The sequence below is a fragment of the Ictalurus furcatus genome, chromosome 18 (genome assembly GCF_023375685.1).
Source record: "Ictalurus furcatus strain D&B chromosome 18, Billie_1.0, whole genome shotgun sequence".
NCBI classification, from domain to species: Eukaryota; Metazoa; Chordata; class Actinopteri; order Siluriformes; family Ictaluridae; genus Ictalurus; species Ictalurus furcatus.
The window spans coordinates 20,080,112-20,099,265 of NC_071272.1; the positions used below are offsets into that span (position 1 = coordinate 20,080,112).

General features: G+C 38.0%; 1 protein-coding gene across 3 annotated transcripts; it reads left to right on the top strand.

The window, feature by feature from the left end:
- Window positions 1-3,892: 3,892 nt before the first annotated feature.
- btc (betacellulin, epidermal growth factor family member) lies at window positions 3,893-18,392 on the top strand. Of its 3 annotated transcripts, none has more exons than XM_053649470.1 (6): window positions 3,895-4,443; window positions 7,639-7,740; window positions 9,528-9,645; window positions 9,793-9,939; window positions 12,644-12,768; window positions 16,935-18,392. In XM_053649470.1, the coding sequence occupies exons 1-5, from the start codon at window positions 4,404-4,406 to the stop codon at window positions 12,765-12,767; spliced, it is 531 nt and encodes a 176-aa protein (XP_053505445.1). In that variant the 5' UTR covers window positions 3,895-4,403; the 3' UTR covers window position 12,768; window positions 16,935-18,392. The 3 variants fall into 3 exon arrangements, with proteins under 3 accessions (XP_053505446.1, XP_053505445.1, XP_053505443.1); XM_053649468.1 differs by having other exon boundaries at window positions 3,896-4,443; window positions 12,641-12,768; XM_053649471.1 differs by lacking the exon at window positions 9,793-9,939 and having other exon boundaries at window positions 3,893-4,443; window positions 12,641-12,768.
- Window positions 18,393-19,154: the final 762 nt, after the last annotated feature.

The following is a 19,154-nucleotide window of genomic DNA, read 5'->3' on the forward strand; positions in this document are numbered from 1 at the left end:
TGTAAATAAACGTCTCCTTACAGAAAGCATCATCATATTAATGAATAAATTATAATAAATAAATGACTGTATATGCTATAATAACAGCTCTTTATACAACATTACCTTCAAACATTCATTCATAATCGTGCCATCTGTTCTGTATATATCAAGTGAGCATAGTGCAAACATTAACACTGTCTATAATTAACATCCAAAATGCGAATCTCACCCCAGAGGTTTGCTTTTTTAGGCCACGGATTATAAAGCACCATCTGAAGAAGGCAACTGGTAAGTAAACGTTAAGACCCGAGAGACTGAACAAAGGCATGACCTCATAAACAGGGGTAGACATGCCTTCAGTAATTATACTTAAGTATCACATACAGTAGCTTTCTCATTTTTAATCCTAATATTTTCATTTTTAATTGATTACTTTTAAATGTATAATTTATTATTTTCCCAGACACTATTACAATCACATATATTTCTGTGCATTTCAACTGTATACTTTTTATGATCTATTTTTAAAACATCCAGACAAATCCTTTCCGATTTATACACAATCCAACTGCATAATGACTGCCTCTGTACAATCTTGCATTAAAATATTAAATCCAGAAGCCTAAAGTTCCAGCCAACCATCCAGGGTACAACCTGGACCGGGTGCCAATCCATCACAAGGCACAGTCACACACCCATTCATACACTACAGACACTTTGGACATGCCAAACAGCCTACTGTGCATGTCTTTGTACCAGGGGAGGAAACCAGAGTACCTGGAGGAAACCCCTGCAGCACGGGGAGAACATGCAAATTTCACACACTCCTGGAGGAGGATAAATTAAGTGAGAACATCATTAAATGTATTTATAAACAAATAATAAGGAAGTGTAGATGTGTAGTTAAAAAAAGAATAAAAAACACTAACTCAACAACAGGGCAGCATTTCTGTGTGTGTTTTATGTTTTAGAGAATCCCTATTATATGTGTGTGTACACACACACACACACACACACACACACAACCACACACACACGCTGCTGAACATAGAACACTGCAAACAGTTTATAATAAAGCAGTGACAAATTCTTCTAAATAGAGAAAGCTAGAAGTTATACCTATTTTCCACCAGGTGGCAGTGTTTCCCAATTTTATATGCTGACTTATAAACGGTCTAAATATCGTCCATCCATCCATCCTCTATACCGCCTATCCCTCAGGGTCACGGGGAACCTATCCTACAATCACACACACACACCCATTCATACACTACGGACACTTTGGATATGTCAATCAGCCTAATCATTCGACTGGGGAGGAAACCCCACAGCATGGGAAGAACATGCAAACTCCACGCACACAGGGGAGCGGCAGGAATCGAACCCCAAACGCTGGCGGTGTGAGGCGAACGTGCTAACCACTAAGCCACTGTGCTCCAAATATCATATTTAGTCATATTAAATTGTGACTTTAGTTTAATAAAATAGCTGAAAATAGTGCTGCAGCAAATAAGCTTGCTAATGTAGATTTTATAATAATAATTATTATTATTTTATCACCACCTTGGTTAACCCACAACTTGTACATTTATATTTGGCCTTTAAATTTCTTTCTTTTTTATTTCAAAATTTTTTTTAACAAAAGTTTTAAATAATGGTAATCCTATACACATATCATGTAATCATAAATGCATTTAGAACATTCTACATACATGCGTACATTTTGGCCCACCTTATAATGCCTGGTTAATTCTATAAATGTTTATAAGTAGTTATATTTACAAACAGGCCGCACGGTGGCTTAGTGGTTAGCATGTTCTCCTCACACCCCCAGGGTCTGGGGTTTGAGTCCCGCTGGGGCCATGTGTGTGCGGAGTTTGCATGTTCTCCCCGTGCTGCAGGGGTTTCCTCCGGGTACTCCGGTTTCCTCCCCCAGTCCAAAGACATACGTGGTAGGCTGATTGGCGTGTCTAAAGTGTCCGTAGTGCATGAATGTGAGTGTGTATGTGATTGTGCCCTACGATGGACTGGCACCCTGTCCAGGGTGTACCCTGCCTAGTGCCCGATGCTCCCTGGGATAGGCTCCAGGTTCCCCGTGACCCTGAAAAAAGGATTAAGCGGTTGAAGATGGATGGATATTTACAAACATAACACTTTATAAAGCAAAGTATTTAGCAAAAAAAAATTTTCACATTCAAAATATCTTGAATTCTTCTTCTTCTGCTGCTTCTTACTTTAAGATAATTTGCTAAATTCATGATTTATTAAGTCTGACATCTAAAAATATCATTTGAATAATCTGATATCAGAGGCTGTGATTTCTGTGTACTATTACAATTCTGTGATAGGAGTTTTCACTCAGCTGAGACTGAAGGGCTTGTTGTGTGTCATGCAGACAAGGACTGGCTTGTTTGTGTTAAGGCTGTGCCAGCTTCACATCTTCTCAGTCTCATGGGAAAGAGCTTGTGGCCTGCTGGTTAAGCTACACAAACACACACTCTGAACAGGCTGCTCAGGGCAACACGGCTCTGCTCCATCTCTTGGCTTCATTAACAGGCGCCGTGTGGCTGCAAACTTTTCATACACTCATCCTCAGTCCTGCAGTGTCAGATTTATGGAGAATGTCTATTTATGGAGAAAAATATGAACGTATTATTTACAGGAAAGCAATTAAGCGCTTGAGATGTACCCCACAATGTTACATTAATACATGCAGGACATATTTCAAGACTTCACTTCTCTTTATTACAAGGTGGCTTTGTTGGTCAAGTCCCTGTGAATGAGTTACTGTAGAAATAACAGCATATTAGAACAAATGTATTGATATATACCTGTGATCTCAGCTGCACTACTGTCGGAGCTGATGTTACAGAAAATTAATCAACAACTTCTGACCAATCAGAAGAATTCAACAAAGAATTCAACAGGTGTGGTATAAATAAAGTACGGCTAATTGAGTTGGCATATACAGTTGAGTGACAAAAAAGTTAGCATCCCTTATTATTTTGTAGGATTAATGAAAGAGAGAGAAAGAGAGAGAGATATTCCAAAAGAAGCTTGAGGATATGAACTGAAGTTGAAGGCAGTTAACCTATATGAGGAAAAACTTTGCATACCAAAGTTATTAGGAAACTATTATATCACATTCAGAAAGGGGTGTGAATTTTATTTATCATTATTTGAGGTTTTAATATAAACTCAGCAAAAAAAAAAGGAAACGTCCCTTTTTCAGGAGACTGTATTTTAAAGATAATTTTGTAAAATCCAAATAAGCTTTGACGATGTTTTTCATACTTGTTCAGTGAACCATAAACAATTATTGCACATGCATCTGTAGAACAGTCATTAAGACACTAACAGTTCACAGGCGCTAGGCGATTAAGGTCACAGTTACAGTAACTTAAGACACTAAAGAGACCTTTCTACTGACTGAAAAACACCAGAAGAAAGATGCCTAGGGTTCCTGTTCACCTGCGTGAACATGCCATAGACCTGCTGCAGGGAGGCATGAGGACTGCAGATGTGTCCAGAGCAATAAACTGCAATGTCTGTAATGTAAGACGCCTAAGATGGTGCTACAGGGAGACAGGAAGGACAGCTGATCGTCCTTGCAGTGGAAAATTACATTTAACTGTGTGTGTGTGTGTGTGTGTGTGTGTGTGTGTGTGTGTTTGTGTGTCCCAGACATGATCGAGAACTTGCAAACACCTTGGTGGAAGAGTGGAGTAACATCTCACAGCAAGAACTGACTAATCTGGTGCAGTCCATGAGGATGAGATGCACTGTAGTACTTCAAGCCGATACTGTTCCTTTTAATATTGACCCCCACTTTGTTCAGGGACTCATTATTCCATTTCAAATGTCTGTGAAACTTGTTCAGTCTGTGTCTCAGTTGTTGAATATATATACATATATTTACACATGTTAAGAAATTTGCTGGAAATAAAAGCAGCTCAATGTGAGTATATTAAAATTCTATATTTGGAGGTTTTTTTGTGATAGAAAGTCGATGGGGATAATGTGCACCGTGTTGGCCGGTTATTAATAGCTCAGTTGTGGGTGTGTCGAAACCAGTTACGTAGCCCCGCCCCCTTCCTGTGAGAAACCCTAACCTGTGTGCGCGTGCACACCGCTCTCGCGCTCCGCATTAGGCCAGCTAACTCGGCTAAGTGATTTACCTCAGGAAATTCAAGCCAAGTTCACCGAGCTAAAAATGTAGTTTATAATTTAGGCAGCTCTAATTTGAGGTTATATCTGCAAGTACGCCGGTACAGGAGGGCTGGGAGACTTGAATTAGTGAATAAAGCGACTTATTAGTGTCTTGTTTAGAAAGAGAGAGAGAGAGAGAGAGAGAGAGAGAGAGAGAGAGAGAGGTGTGACCTGAAAATGAACTGTTGATTTGGAGCTGTGACAAATGACCGATGGAGAAGACATATAAACTACTGCTGGGGATTTTTACAGGTAAGACATTCTTTTTACAGGTAATCTCACTCTTAAACATAAGTGAAACAATCCCGAATAATCATTCTAAGTAAATATTATGAATAATAATGAATGAATGAATTTAGAATAAGACCCTAAACATAAGTAAATATATACAATCCATAATACATACATAAATAAATAAATACAGTCCTATATTTTTCTGCGAATAGATAATATATTAATATAAACTGATAATGCAGGAAAGAATACCGTGCACTACATAAACAAATAACTAGTAAATTAAAACAAAAACAACATTTGTGTATTCTACATAAATATAAGGAAGATTTAGGTAGGCCATTCAGACAGGTTAGGCCTAGTAAGATAGTATGTAATAGTGTGGGTTAAATAGTGATAAATATAACATAAATGTTGTATAAGAGGTTAAAATATACTAGTATAAATTTCAATCAGTGTTTAGTTTAGCTGAGTGTTTTACCAAGAAAGCGTTTGTAGAAAGAATTTACCAGCTAACTTTTTTTTTCTTCATGGATGTTACACGATGTAACTATAAATTGATAAAAAGTACGATATCTCGTCCTTTAATACATACAGAATGTAATCATTGGAAAATTGCTGTGTTATCAGAGGAATAAAACGCTTCCGGAAGCTTTTATAGGTAAAGTATGCCCTTTGGGTTGGTGACAGTAGCTTTGCTTCATCACACCGTTTCTTTTCATATTACTGATTATTATAACAGCACCATGCATAGTGTTTTGTTCCTTACATATTGTCAAGCCCTACTGATTTAATACGTCAGCACACATGACGTGACGTTTTTAGCTTTTAGTACAAAGCTTTGTAGTGTGGAGTGTAACCCAGGATAATATTTAAAGGCACAAAGAACGTCTCTCGAGCACGCAGAAACACAATCCCTGCCATTAGGAAGTCTGTGCTGTTTCTTGCACATGAATGAGAGCAGTAGGGAGTGGTGCATTGTGGGTGTGTAAAACGTGTGTGTACGCCAGAATGCTTGCTGATAACCCAGGTCAGAATAAAAAAATGTTTTGGTTTTTTTTTTCCCTCTGAAATACTCAAATCAACAATGTTCAGAGTCACTAGGATGACAATATCCCCTAATTCTGATGTTTGACGTGAACATTAACTGAAGTTCTGGACCTGTATTTGCACGATCTGCTGCCACCTGATTGGATAATTGCATGAATGAGCAGAGGTACAGGTGTTCTTTTTAAAGTGGCCAGTGAATATATATATATATATATATATATATATATATATATATATATATATATATTTATGTTATGTAGTTCTATATTATTATACATATGAAGTTTTTTATGCTCAGTAAAACAACTCTAACCCTAAATTATCTGTAGCAAAGGTTTCTGCACAACTGGCTAATAAAAAGGGGCACCATGAGGCCAAAACACTAACTTTTGATTTATTTTATACTATTTTGGGGGTTTTTTTCAATATCAATACAAAACCTGATACACTTATAGCTTAGTTATGTTTGACAACACAACAAATATTCGTACAAAGAGCGGACTCTATTACTGTCTAAGGTGTATATCGTTCCTAAGAAGAAGACTCCTTTTAAATATCTACTTTCAAAATGTTTTTAAATCTGAAAATTGTAAATTGAGATGACTTTTTCTGAAATTTTAAACAATGGCCTGCCAGTTGGTACAAAGAAATTGACCTCCGCTGCAACAATGTCAGAATGATAAGTGTTTAGTTTTAGGTAAAACGCGCTTGGGGTGTAAGTGGTTTAACTTCAACAGAGAGAGGGAACTGTTTATATCGGCTACAGCGCAAGCGATGATGGGAGATAACTAGCGGACGTTCCACAACATTTTAGTTAATTACTGTATAAACTGATTAAAAAAAAATTACATGGCAATCTTTGATGGAAAAAAAATGTATTCAATGGAAAAGTGATGTGGAATAAGAGGAATAAAACACTTTTATTGTAAAATAATCAGCTCCATGGTGGTAAATGTATCGTTTACATGGACAACAATAATCCAGTATTAACCCAATTAAGACAATACTCTGATTAAGAAACTACCATGTAAACAGCAATGTTTAGTTACCTTAATCTGATTAAGGTCATACTCGAAGTAAACACAAATCGAATTAAGATATGTGGAGTACTCCTGTTTTAGTCACATTATCGACGTGTATTACAGACATGTAAACACCTTAATCACACTATTAACGTCGTGTGAGAGTTTTCACCGCATTTTGCGACAGGACACGATGACACACTGCAGCGCTCAGCCGTTTTATGGGAAACAAGAGAGCGCGGCTGTGTCCCAAACCGCGTACTTGCCCTCTATAGGCCTGTAGTAGACGAAATACATGTATCTCGGCTACTATATAGACGGTAAGTACGCGGTTTGGGATGCAGCCCACGGTTTCAAGCAGTCGTCTATTTGCACGTACAGCATGACAAATAATTAACCGCACTGGAAGCATTCGTAAAAATTTTAAATAAAAACACCCCAAACTGTATATGGTACCATAACGAAGACCAACTTGTACGTGAAATTCTGGAGGGAACGTCGGACGGTGTGGCACGGTGACGTAATGACGTGTGCTGTTAATCGAACTATGCTCTATAACATGTAAAACAGGAACATGAAAGGAGTATTCTAAAAGCGACTCATGTAAACACCTTAATCAGTGTATTGTCTTATTCAGAGTAAGGTCAATAATTAGATTACTGCTGTCCATGTAAACGTAGTCATTTATTAGTTGCCTAGTTAAGTTTTAAGCCTTACTTAACTAGTTACATGATACTTGATTTCAAAAGCAGTGACGCTATACCTCACTGCTAGAAATTATAATTAACCTGACCGATTCACTCATTTCATTCACTTTATTAGCGATGCTAATAAAACACATCTGGTGTTTTTCCTCATTAGCAGATTGTTGATTTTACAAATGATTGATTTATTCCCCAAATCAGATTTATTTCATATAGGATTTTTGTATACATGTAAACGCACTCACGCTGACTATTGCTTGTTCGTTATTTGCTGTTGGAGAATGGCTGGAACGTTGCTCGTCGGTTGCTCTTTAACCTGCCTGTAGGCCCCAAGCCTGCATCATTTATCTCGGATTTTTAGATATTGCGCTGAGGATTTATATGGATTATTGCTCAGACCATGTGCCACCTGTGATTTGTTTGTTTTTTGCCCGTAGTTGCCCTATGCAAATATTCGCAGGCTGAATGGAATACTACGAGGGACGCTGCAAATAAGACTGTGTCCTGCGGTCCCCATGACAACAGCGGCAACTGCACAGGTAAATATCCTGGTCTCGTACCAGCCTGTTCATTTGCAATCATCTGCAGGCACTTTGTCGGTGCTATACCTGGGAATTTCAATGATTGCTGATCTATTCATAGTCATTTGGAAGCAAAGTACCAAATATTTGAGTATTGTATAAATAATAAGTCCTTTAGCTTCAAATGTTTGTCTTCTATTATTAGGGCTGCATCATACTTTTCTTCTTTCTCTCTAGTCCTAGTTCATTTTAGTGAAATGAGTAACCTACTTAGGATAAGTTAAGCAGTCAGGGACATCACCGAACATGTTATTTAGCTCTGTTTGTGTTGATTACCGCGGTGTGCTGCTCATGCTGAGCTTTATGGTGTTTTAAGGTGTTATGGTTGTAATAAAAACATTTAACGACCACGCCGTGACTGATACTGATACTCTGCATGCTCAGGTTGGCCGCAGTCACACTCTCTATTAAAGATACTGTTAAACACTATAAGATATTTTATCAGGTTACTTGTATGATAGGACGATGCTGTCGTTCCTTCTCTTGATATCGTTACAGAGCACATATTGCAGTCTGTTTTGCTTTGATCATTAATTGATGATATACTTCCAGAAAGCTGTAATTCTGTGTGGTTGGTTCATTAGTGTGACAACATACACAAGGTTTACTTCACATAGTATCACCTGGTTTGAATTTTACGAGTACGAGTAAACATGTGGCACCAGAGCCTTAAGTGATTGAAGTACTGGAACTGATTCATGTGTGTGTATTTCATTTTGAATTTGTTTTGCAGTTAATCTTAATGCACTTCAGTGTTGTTATGCATTTGTGCTATGTAACTACAGTATATGCGGTCTTCGTGTCTGACCGTTTGCCCACGTTACATCCCTATCACAGTCCACAAGCTAAAAATGGGAGAAACAACACAGGAAAGCTGTTAATGAATTTTAAAATGACCCAAATACCCACTTGTACTGAGAGAGAACAAATTGTACAAGCAAGCAAGCGTTTAATATTGATGTCGTGATAAAATATATTAAAATTCAATTCCCAAATAGTACACAAACTACTGAACGTACGTAGGAAATGTATGCATGTAGTGAGTTCAGCGCTGATTCCCCCCCCCCCCCCCCAATTCTCAGCAGAAGAACAGAAGCAATGAATTATTTAATCGGTAGTTAATATTGATGGTTTCCTTTTTGACTTTAGAAGGACAAAAGAGCTGCGCTCTTCAGTAGAGCTCTGTCACCATAACATAAGATTTTAATTTAAAAATATATATATTTATTGTATATATTTCTTTTCATTTATAATGTTAAATGTTCACTGAGTGCCTTTTTTTTTTTTTTTTAACCAAAATGTGATTTTAAAGAGAATTTGGACTGATCAGTACGTGTCTGAGCGAGGTAGCTGTGTACTTTTATGAACTAGTGATGTCATAGCAAAAAAAAAAAACCTGTCAGTGATCATTGCATAATAAAACTTAAAAGCATGTGTATAATAGAATAGCTAGTTGATCTACAATGAGCTAGCCTATCGTGTTGCGGTCATTCACGCCATGGTAATCGGATCCTGCCCCATTCAGTTCTTCAGTAGTAAATGCTTCAGGTTTCCAAAAGTTTATTTTCCACATTAGCTTGCAAACCACAAACCAAGCTCATATTTAACATCATATAGGACAATAGGAGAACGCTCATGTCAATTTAACTCTCAAAGGGCAGTGCCAAAAATGTTGTTTTATTATAACGTGACACATTTAAAATCCATTTTGGCGTCACTGTCTGATTTTTTTCTGTTCTTCACAGACACAAAGGATATCCACCAATGGAGTGACCAGTTCTCTGAGTGTCCTGACAAATATACACATTTTTGTATCCATGGGACATGCCATTTTGTGCAGTTGGACAACAGGCCCATCTGCAAGTGAGTCAGCAATCCGACTCTTACGGGTTTATACCTGAAACTCGGTACACAAGCCTAGCGGTTTTATAGCCTACTATTTTTGTTTTTCCATTGTTTTGTCAGTCTTGCGTCCTCCACAACGCTGATCTCTTTCTGCTTATCACACAGATGTGAGAGTGGATACTTCGGTGCTAGATGTGAATATTTGTATTTCGACTGGTTGGTGGGCGAACAGAGGGAAATAGTCATCATTAGCATTATATCTGGACTGGTCATTCTGCTTCTCATCATTGTCTTTATATGCATCTGTGCACAGTGAGTTCACACACAGCAGACATTTATCCATGCTCTCATTTTTCAGTCGAATTCCTTGTGTTTATTCCTTGTAGTCTAAGACAAAATTGTTTACGTAAAACTACTGAAACAACGCTAAACAATTTGTATGTATTAGCTTCGTTACATTTTTACCATCATAACATATTTATGTACATATTTGTAATATATGCATGCAACTAATTTTTTCTTCATGATGTCTACAATCTGAACAATGTGGGTTTTTTTTCCCCATATTCATATTTTATGAGAAAACAGACAGAAGGCTATCGTGTAATATCGTGTATGTATATTTAATAATTTTCTCAAAAACAAACAGCCTTTTCTTACTGACCACATTCCAGTAAAAGGTGTGGAGCTGGACGTAATCGGCTTTAATGCGGCCGGTGTTTATCTGTAATGTAAAGAATTCATACAGGCTCTCAGCCCCAGCCAATCCACATATTTGGGTTAATTCCAGCACCAAACACACCAGAGGCCGATAACAAAGGCTGTAGAATGCTGATTATCCGGCTCAGAGGTGTTGAACAGGACGTACGGCCTACCGTAGCTCTGGACTGAATGAATCACATTGCTCATACGATATATCCATATACACCGTCTCTTATCAATGAAACTATACAAGAAATAAGCATAAAACCGAGTGTAGTGAGTGGCATATGTTATTATCATAAGTTTCAAAGAACATCCAATGAGCTTTGCAATTGATGAATGAGTAAGGTCTTATGTGTCCCTTATTTACATATTATATGCATATGACATGCTCTGATTGACCATTCTATGCATAAGTTTTATAATAAAATGCATCCGTTTTCCATCGTTTGCATTTGATTTATATGAAACGTTTATATGCAATGATTACATGCGTCTCATTTGCATTAACACCCCCCCCCCCAATTTATTAGTATTAACATAAATGTACACAAAATATATGATTCATACATTGAAATCCATGAAACTCCCTACCTATTTACTATCATATGCATTTTATTTCTCTCAAACCACTCCCTTCTTGGCCAATATTGGCAAATACATTCACTGTCCATTTTATTATCATGTTCATGCAGATATCTAATCAGCCAATCATGTAGCAGCTGCGCAGTGCAAAAAAAATCATGCCGATACAGGTCAAGAGCTTCAGTTAACGTTCACATCAAACATCAGGATGAAGAAAAAGTGTGATGTCTGTGACGTGGCGTGTTTGTTGGTACCAAATGGGCTTGTTTGAGTATTTCAGAAAGTGCTGGTGTCCTGGGATTTTCACAAACAACAGTTTCTATAGTTTATACAGAATGGTGCGAAAGACAAGAAACGTTAAGCGAGCAACAGTTCTGTGGGTGGAAATGCGTTGTTGATAAGAGAGGTCGGAGGAAAATGGCCAGGTTGGTTCGAGCTGCCAGGAAGGATATAGTAACTCAAATTATCACTCTTTACAACTGTGGTGAACAGAAAAGCATCTCAGCATGCACAGAACATCGAACCTTGAGTTGGATGAGCATCAACAGCATGGATCACATCGGGTTCCACTCCTGCCAGCTAAGAGCAGGAATCTGATGTCATCATGGGCACAGACTCACTGAAACTGGACAGTTGGAGATTAGAAGAAAAAAAATCACCTGGTCTTTTTCCAGTATTCAACTGTCTAGTTTTGGTGAGTCTGTGCCCAAGATGGCCTCAGGTTCTTGTTTTTGGCTGACATGAGTGGAACCCAATGTGGAACCCACATCATGTATTGTGCCTTCTGAGATGATTTTCTGCTCAACACGGTTGTAAATTGTGCTTATTTGCGTTACTATAGACTTTCTATCAGCACAAACCAGTCTGATCTCTCTCATAAACGAGGTGTTTAAGCCTGCAGACCTTCTGCTCACAGGTTGTTTTTTTGTTTTTTGTACCATTCTGTGTGAACTCTAGAGGCGTGTGTGTGTAAATTCCAGGAGATCAGCAGTTTCTGAAATACTCAAACCAGCCCATCTGGCACCAACATTTATGCCACAGTTAAGTTTCAGAGATCAGACTTTTCCCCCATTCTGATGTTTGATGTGAACATTAACTGAAGCTCTTGACCTGTGTGTGTGTGTGTGTGTGTGTGTGTGTGTGTGTGTGTGTGTGTGTGTGTATATATGTGTATATATATATGTGTGTATATATATATATATATATATATATATATATATATATATATATATATATATATATATATATATATATATAATATATAATTACGTGTAGCGCACATTGGGGCCTCTGGTGTTCAGACAGTGGAATTGCAATAGATCCATAATTAATAGAAAGCTGAAATTGCACATTCCCACGATGCACATCATTCAGTTTTTGCATTGCACAAATCGAGTCGAACTATGCTCATCATCGAGATGAAACACGCCCTACTTTACTAGTATGCGTAATTTCCATGCAACGCGCCCTAATTTACCTGTACAAAACGTTAAATAAATATCGATATATTTACATGCATGTTTTTTAGCACCATAGGCATGTAGTTTTTATGATGGAATAAAATCATTACCTGTCAACACAGCTGGTTGACTAGTTTGTCTTATTTAAGCTGATTTTTGAAACATTTTTCTTCTTTAAGCTGTATGTAATCTAACCAAGCTGTATGTAATCTAACACCTTAAATATAAACTTATCGAAGCATAATTCCAGTGCTTTCTTTTCTCAGCAGAAGGCTATATCGAAAAAAGAGAAGAAAAGAGAAGAAAAGGGATGAAGTGGAGCGGTTGACTACACTAAACACAAACGAAGCGTCACTCGCCATCGGGGACATGTCTGACACGAACACAGTATGAGGTGATAATTCCTTCCTCAAATACATATCGCTCATTCAGCACTGTTCACCATCTTCAGTTCGCATGACCAAGAACAATGTAAGCTTGATCGAGGGATTTATTATCATCATCATCCTTCTGTACCTGCATAGACGACACAACACGACACATCATGCTGTCACTCCCTACTGGGCTGAAGTGCTCGTGAGCATTTTTAATTCGAAAGTATATAGCATAAGTTTTCAAAACACTTGTGTGATTAGGGCCTGAGAGCAGTGCCGAATCCTTTTCCAAATCTCAGCTGTGACACTCAATCAAATGAACAAAACAAAGAGAAGAAAAATGTGTGAATTGACACCTGGTCTCATTAAATGTTGCTCGACGACCTCAAAATGTTGCTCACCTCATCGTATTAATAGTTGCAGTCAGTTTTACAAGAGGTGTGAACGGTCTGTTACTGTTAAGTTGGAAACGTAATCCATCCATATTGTTTCCAACACTTAGCGATGCCGATTGACCAAACTTCTTGTTCGTCTGAGGCAAAATAACAAAATGTGCGAATGCTCAAAATAAAAACGCAAAATTTCTTAATCCCCCCTCCGAAATTTTCTTGAATTTACTTGCTTATTTCTACACAAATAATCACAAGTCACCAACAGTGACTTCTGATTAAAATTATCAACAGCTCTGCCATAAGCTTTCAATTGTGCAACAATTCTGAGGCTTTAAAAGTCCTGCCCTGTCCACAAGGCGTGAATCTCCGACCTCGTAAGCTCAGTTGAAACCCATCTATTAGATTAAACGGATGGCAGCAGTGTCCGTGTTTCCATACCGTAAATGGACAATGAATGTGATCCACACGGAGTCTTGTTAACAGCAGGAAGCACTATTTCTGGCTCTGAAAGGAAACCATGTGCATAAAGTCAACAACTGTAAAACATATCTGCTGTGGTGGGCATTATTTTCCATGTTGTGCACAAGATGACATTCTAATAAAATTCCCATCACATCTGGCCACAACTGCAGGGAACCATTTGCTTGTTCTCTCGCTGGTTTGTGTGTGTTTTATTTATTTATTTGTTTTTGTTTATTTGCTTGCTTACTTGCATTACTTTTTTAAAAATACGAATAGCATGTAAACCTGACTTTTCCATTACAGCAGTATGGCTCAAAATCACTGATCGATAAAATAAATATAAACTCTGGACAGAATAATAAACTAATATGTACCACAGCAGTTCCTGGGCTTTTTGAATACGTCTGGCCAATCAGAGCTTCTAAAAAACTGCTTAATGCTTTATCAGAAGAGTTTGAAAACCTAGAATTAGGAGTTTTTTCACTGTCTGCTGTCGATCAGAGGCTCATAAAATCCAGGTAGCAGTAGGTGAACTTGCACACTGTGTTCTTGCCTGTTCCAGCAAAATGATGGCATGCTTTGATGCATCCCATAGCCTCTGAAAATCTTTCAGGAATTGCACGATTCGCAGTGTCTTTGTTGTCATGGTGACACGAATGAATTTAGGTCGTCTGTGACGATGAGAGATTTTATACGTCACTACTGGCCAGTTGCTGAGGAGGAGGTCAGGCCCTCAGACATTTATGTTTCGTATAAATTGACTTTTTGAACAGTTTTCTGAAGACTCTGATAGAATGTTCTGGAAGAAGGCCAGTCAGAAGTCCTGTTAATAATGAAACGGAGTTGGAAATGGCAGATGGATTCAGGATGTCAGGATGGCTATTACGTTATTAAGAACTATCTCATGACAGACTGTGTGGTTGTAGAAAAATAATTCAAGCGGTGGTTGTTGTGATACAACCCGATATAAAGCAGAAGTGGATTGTTCTCTTGGCAGCAAAGTCTGAAGTGTGTTACTCCACTTATTCCACACTGATTTGCCAGCGATTACAAGTTTTAAATGAGCAGTTCCCCAGTGGTCCCGCCCTCTCAACGCCGTGGCCTCAACAAAGAAGTTGAGTGCACGTGCTCAGCATTATATCCAGAGGTGGTCTTTGGGAAATAGACGTGTGAGTGCTGCCAGCATTGCTGGAGAGGTTGAAGGGGTGGGGGGTCAGCCTGTCTGTGCTCAGACCATACGCCGCACACTGCATCAAATTGGTCTGCATGGCTGTCGTACCATAAGGAAGCCTCTTCTAAAGATGATGCACAAGAAAGCCCGCAAACAGTTTGCTGAAGACAAGCAGAATAAGGACATGGATTACTGGAACCATGTCCTGTGGCCTGATGAGACCAAGATAAACTTATTTGGTTCAGAGGGTGTCAAGCGTGTGTGGTGGCAACCAGGTGAGGAGTACAAAGACAAGTGTGTCTTGCCTACAGTCAAGCATGGTGGTGGGAATGTCATGGTCTGGGGCTGCATGAGTGCTGCCGGTACTGGGGAGCTAGAGTTCATTGAGGGAACCATGAATGCCAACATGTACTGTGACATACTGAAGCAGAGCATGATCCCCTCTCTTCGGAGACTGGGCCGCAGGGCAGTATTCCAGCATGATAACGACCCCAAACACACCTCCAAGACAACCACTGCCTTGCTAAAGAAGCTGAGGGTGAAGGTGATTGACTGGCCAAGCATGTTTCCAGACCTAATCCCTATTGAGCATCTGTGGGGCATCCTCAAACGGAAGTTGGAGGAGCACAAGGTCTCTAACATCCACCAGCTCCGTGATGTCGTCATGGAGGAGTGGAAGAGGACTCCAGTGGCAACCTGTGAAGCTCTGGTGAACTCCATGCCCAAGAGGGTTAAGGCAGTGCTGGAAAATAATGGTGGCCACACAAAATATTGACACTGTGGGCCCAATTTGGACATTTTCACTTAGGGGTGTACTCACTTTTGTTGCCAGCGGTTTAGACATTAATGGCTGTGTGTTGAGTTATTTTGAGGGGACAGCAAATTTACACTGTTACACAAGCTGTACACTCACTACTTTACATTGTAGCAAAGTGTCATTTCTTCAGTGTTGTCACATGAAAAGATATAATCAAATATTTGCAAAAATGTGAGGGGTATACTCACTTTTATGAGATACGGGGTGTGTGTGTCTGTGTATATGTAATATATAATATTTTCTGAAAATGGTGTCATGTTTATAGTAACATATTATTTAATAATAAGTTTGACATTTATGCCTCTATTTTAAATGCCATTTTCTCTAATAACTTCTGCATCCACCTTTATAACTGTGTCAGACCTCTTTCAAACTCTCCGAGCCGCTTTTCCTTTTTCTGATGTATAATATTCACCTGAATGTACTTTTGACATTTTTTTTTATTAAACTTGTCTTACCCTACATTCTTAAAATCTGGTCTGGACATCAAAAGGGGTCCTTCTGTTTTCCCTCTCCATTCAAAACCCATGAGGCAAATTTTTGCACCTGACTATACTTCTTTTGGATGCACTGATTGTATGACTAGTACTAATTTTTTTTCCATTTAATTTTCCCTTTTTTTTTTTTTTTTTTTTTTTGGAGGTCAAGGCCTGTGCTTTTGTAGTTGATTATTTTCCTGTAAAAGCATGTCCTGAAGTGTTTCATTCCTCCAATACAATTTGCCAATGGTTGCAATTTTTTAATGCATTAAATAATGACATTCTTTGTGTCATTCTGTTTATCCGTTTATATTATAGCAGCTGTAAACACTAATTTCCTCACCAACCACTCTTTTCTCTCCACTGTTAAGTTAAGACAAAAAACAAAAAACAAAAAAAAAACAGCCCATCAGCTTGAAACTGGTAAACTCCTCTGTCCTGAAGACCTGTCAACCCATGTCAAAAAAGTTAAAGTTACAGCTTTACCTTTGCCTGCTATGAAGTGCTGACACATCTGTTCATTATTAGCTTTAGATGATGTGGAGCATTCGTCATGGAAGTCTGAGTGAACGAGCTGTTTCTACAGAAAAAAAGAATCACGTATTAGATGAAAGCATTAATATAAACCTGTGATTTTCATCTGCGCTACTGTCAGAACTGCTCAACCGTCTGGCCAATATAAATTCAACAGTACTGAGATATAAAATAGTGTATATATTATACCACAGTGCTATAGAATCAGAAGGTGTGGACTACTTTACTATAACAACATGATTGTGCTTTTTCGTCATGTTGCGAGTTGAAATGAACAGTGCTGTTATTTCCAAATTGTAATAATGCAACCCCACTGTGTGCTCTTTTGTAGAGCTGTAAAACCAATCTACACCGAGTTCTCCTGCTGGACAGGAAGACGTCCTGCCCGATTAATGAACCTGAAAGCCTTTAAATGGCCCCAAGGGACGTGGCACGTGATCCAACTCCAGTCTTTATAATTATAATTCAGCTGCAACTGGGAATGATTACAGAGGCAGGAAGGTAAACAGCAAAAGACTACATGCTGTGTACTTTTTTCCCCCAGGATGCAACACCAGCAGCAGTGCGTCGTGAATGTTGTGGGCATAGGATCAAGAATCGCTTGTTTGTTTGTTGCTTAACAAGCCAGATTTACAGATCACTAGAACTGTAGAATAGATCTGTTTTTCTGTAATGCCCCAAATGACAGTTTAATAGATGGTTATATTATACAAGTGGATCTTTTTTGTATAAGAAAGGTTATTGTTTTGGGAGGGGTTTTTTGCGATTAAAAAAAAAAAAAAAGTCTTTTCAAGTAAAAAAAAAAAACAATTATTTAGTCAAATGTATCTAACATTTCTGACGGTGTTTATGATTATGATAAAGCAAAGACAAGATTGTTAAGCCGATTTCCAAGACATTTTTACTTGTTGAACTCCTGTAAAGCTTGAAAATGTCTTCGACTGGCAGATATTTTTACTTCTTTTTGGAAATACTGAGCAAATTTGTTCTGCCAATGCAATTCATCTTCCATTTCTTTTAACATCACGATAAGAAATATTAAATAAATCTGCCTACAATCTTGCTATTTTTTGCAAAGATATCATTTTCAGCGTGGAGAAAAATCTCAAAACACTTTGGCGGCAAAGTGCAATGAGACTAGACTACAAACACGTCACTGAGCGGCAGATACCTCAGAACGGATACAGCGATGTTTGATGTCAAAGAATTTAAGCATTTCTAGCAAATACATTGATCTATTTATTGCTTGAAACATATCAGAAATCTATATGTAATGTGTGTGTGTGTAAAATAACTGTATTTTGCTAATTTAGTGTTATGTGCTGTTTTACTTGCTATGTAGTTTCAGTAAAGTTTAATCTGTCATAAAAAAAATGAAGCATTTATTGTCATGTGTTTGCTTGTTTGCATTAACATTACTTGTATTCTTTCATCTCGCTGAGTATCAGTGGAAGCGATACGGTTTATTCAAACCCTGCTGTTGTTACAGAGAGAAAAGAAAAGCGCTTGAAGTTTGCAGATGCCACACCCATCTACAAACTAGCTTTGGTATGCAGTTTGCCTTTCGGTAAGGTGTATTAACCCGTGTTGTACCTCTTTTGCCTGATGTCTTATTTGAAATATACCTGCATGTTTGTGATTTGGTCAAATGTATCCGTTTCTGCTCCAATTTTCTTAAACACACATAAATTCACTTGTTCAGGACACTCGGTGTTACGCTGTTGAGGGAAAATAATCAACAGTGGGGTGATGTAATAAAGCAGAGTCAATTTTATCACCCTGAAGTCGTTTTTTTCTTTCTTTTTTTTTTCTCCTAACATTTAAAAAAAAAAAAAAAAAAAAAAAGTTTCCAAAAGTTACACTTTGTATTTAATAATGAATGACAAGTTTTAATTTTTCCATTTCTAGTTGCATTTAATGTTGTGGAACATCAGCAAAAAAAATTTAAATAAATAAAAAAGGTGGTACCTTTTATCATGAAACTGTCATTGAAGTTAATGAGACAGGAAACACAGCGTGTCATATTGCCAAGAAACCACGGGGTTATAAATTGTAAACTCCTCTTTACTTTAAACTTTAAATATTTACTTCTGACTGTTACAAAGTGCTGACACCGGAGACTCGTTGCATAAATGTTAATAAACTTCTCCTTAAAGAAAATGTCACCTTATCAGCAATTACACATGTTTTTAATCTGTTTATGTGGAGCTTTCACCATACAAGTCTCCGTGAATGAGCCGATTAACGGGTAGACACTTAATGGGCCGCGTTTCAGTCACTATTTCATACTCGTTCCATTGTCTGACGACAGAAACCGAAAAATATGTAAATGAGAACAACTTTATTTTCCAATTCGGCTGTATTAAAATACAGCATGTGAGCAAAGAGAGTAGGAAAGAAGCAAACAGATGAAAATGCCTGACGCTAGACAGAATGCAAATACGACGTGATGACGTAATGAGATGCTAATTAGCGCATGACATCATCTAGTGACATTCCATTGAAACTTGTTGGTATACTGACGTTACGGTGACCACAAAGCAATCCATAG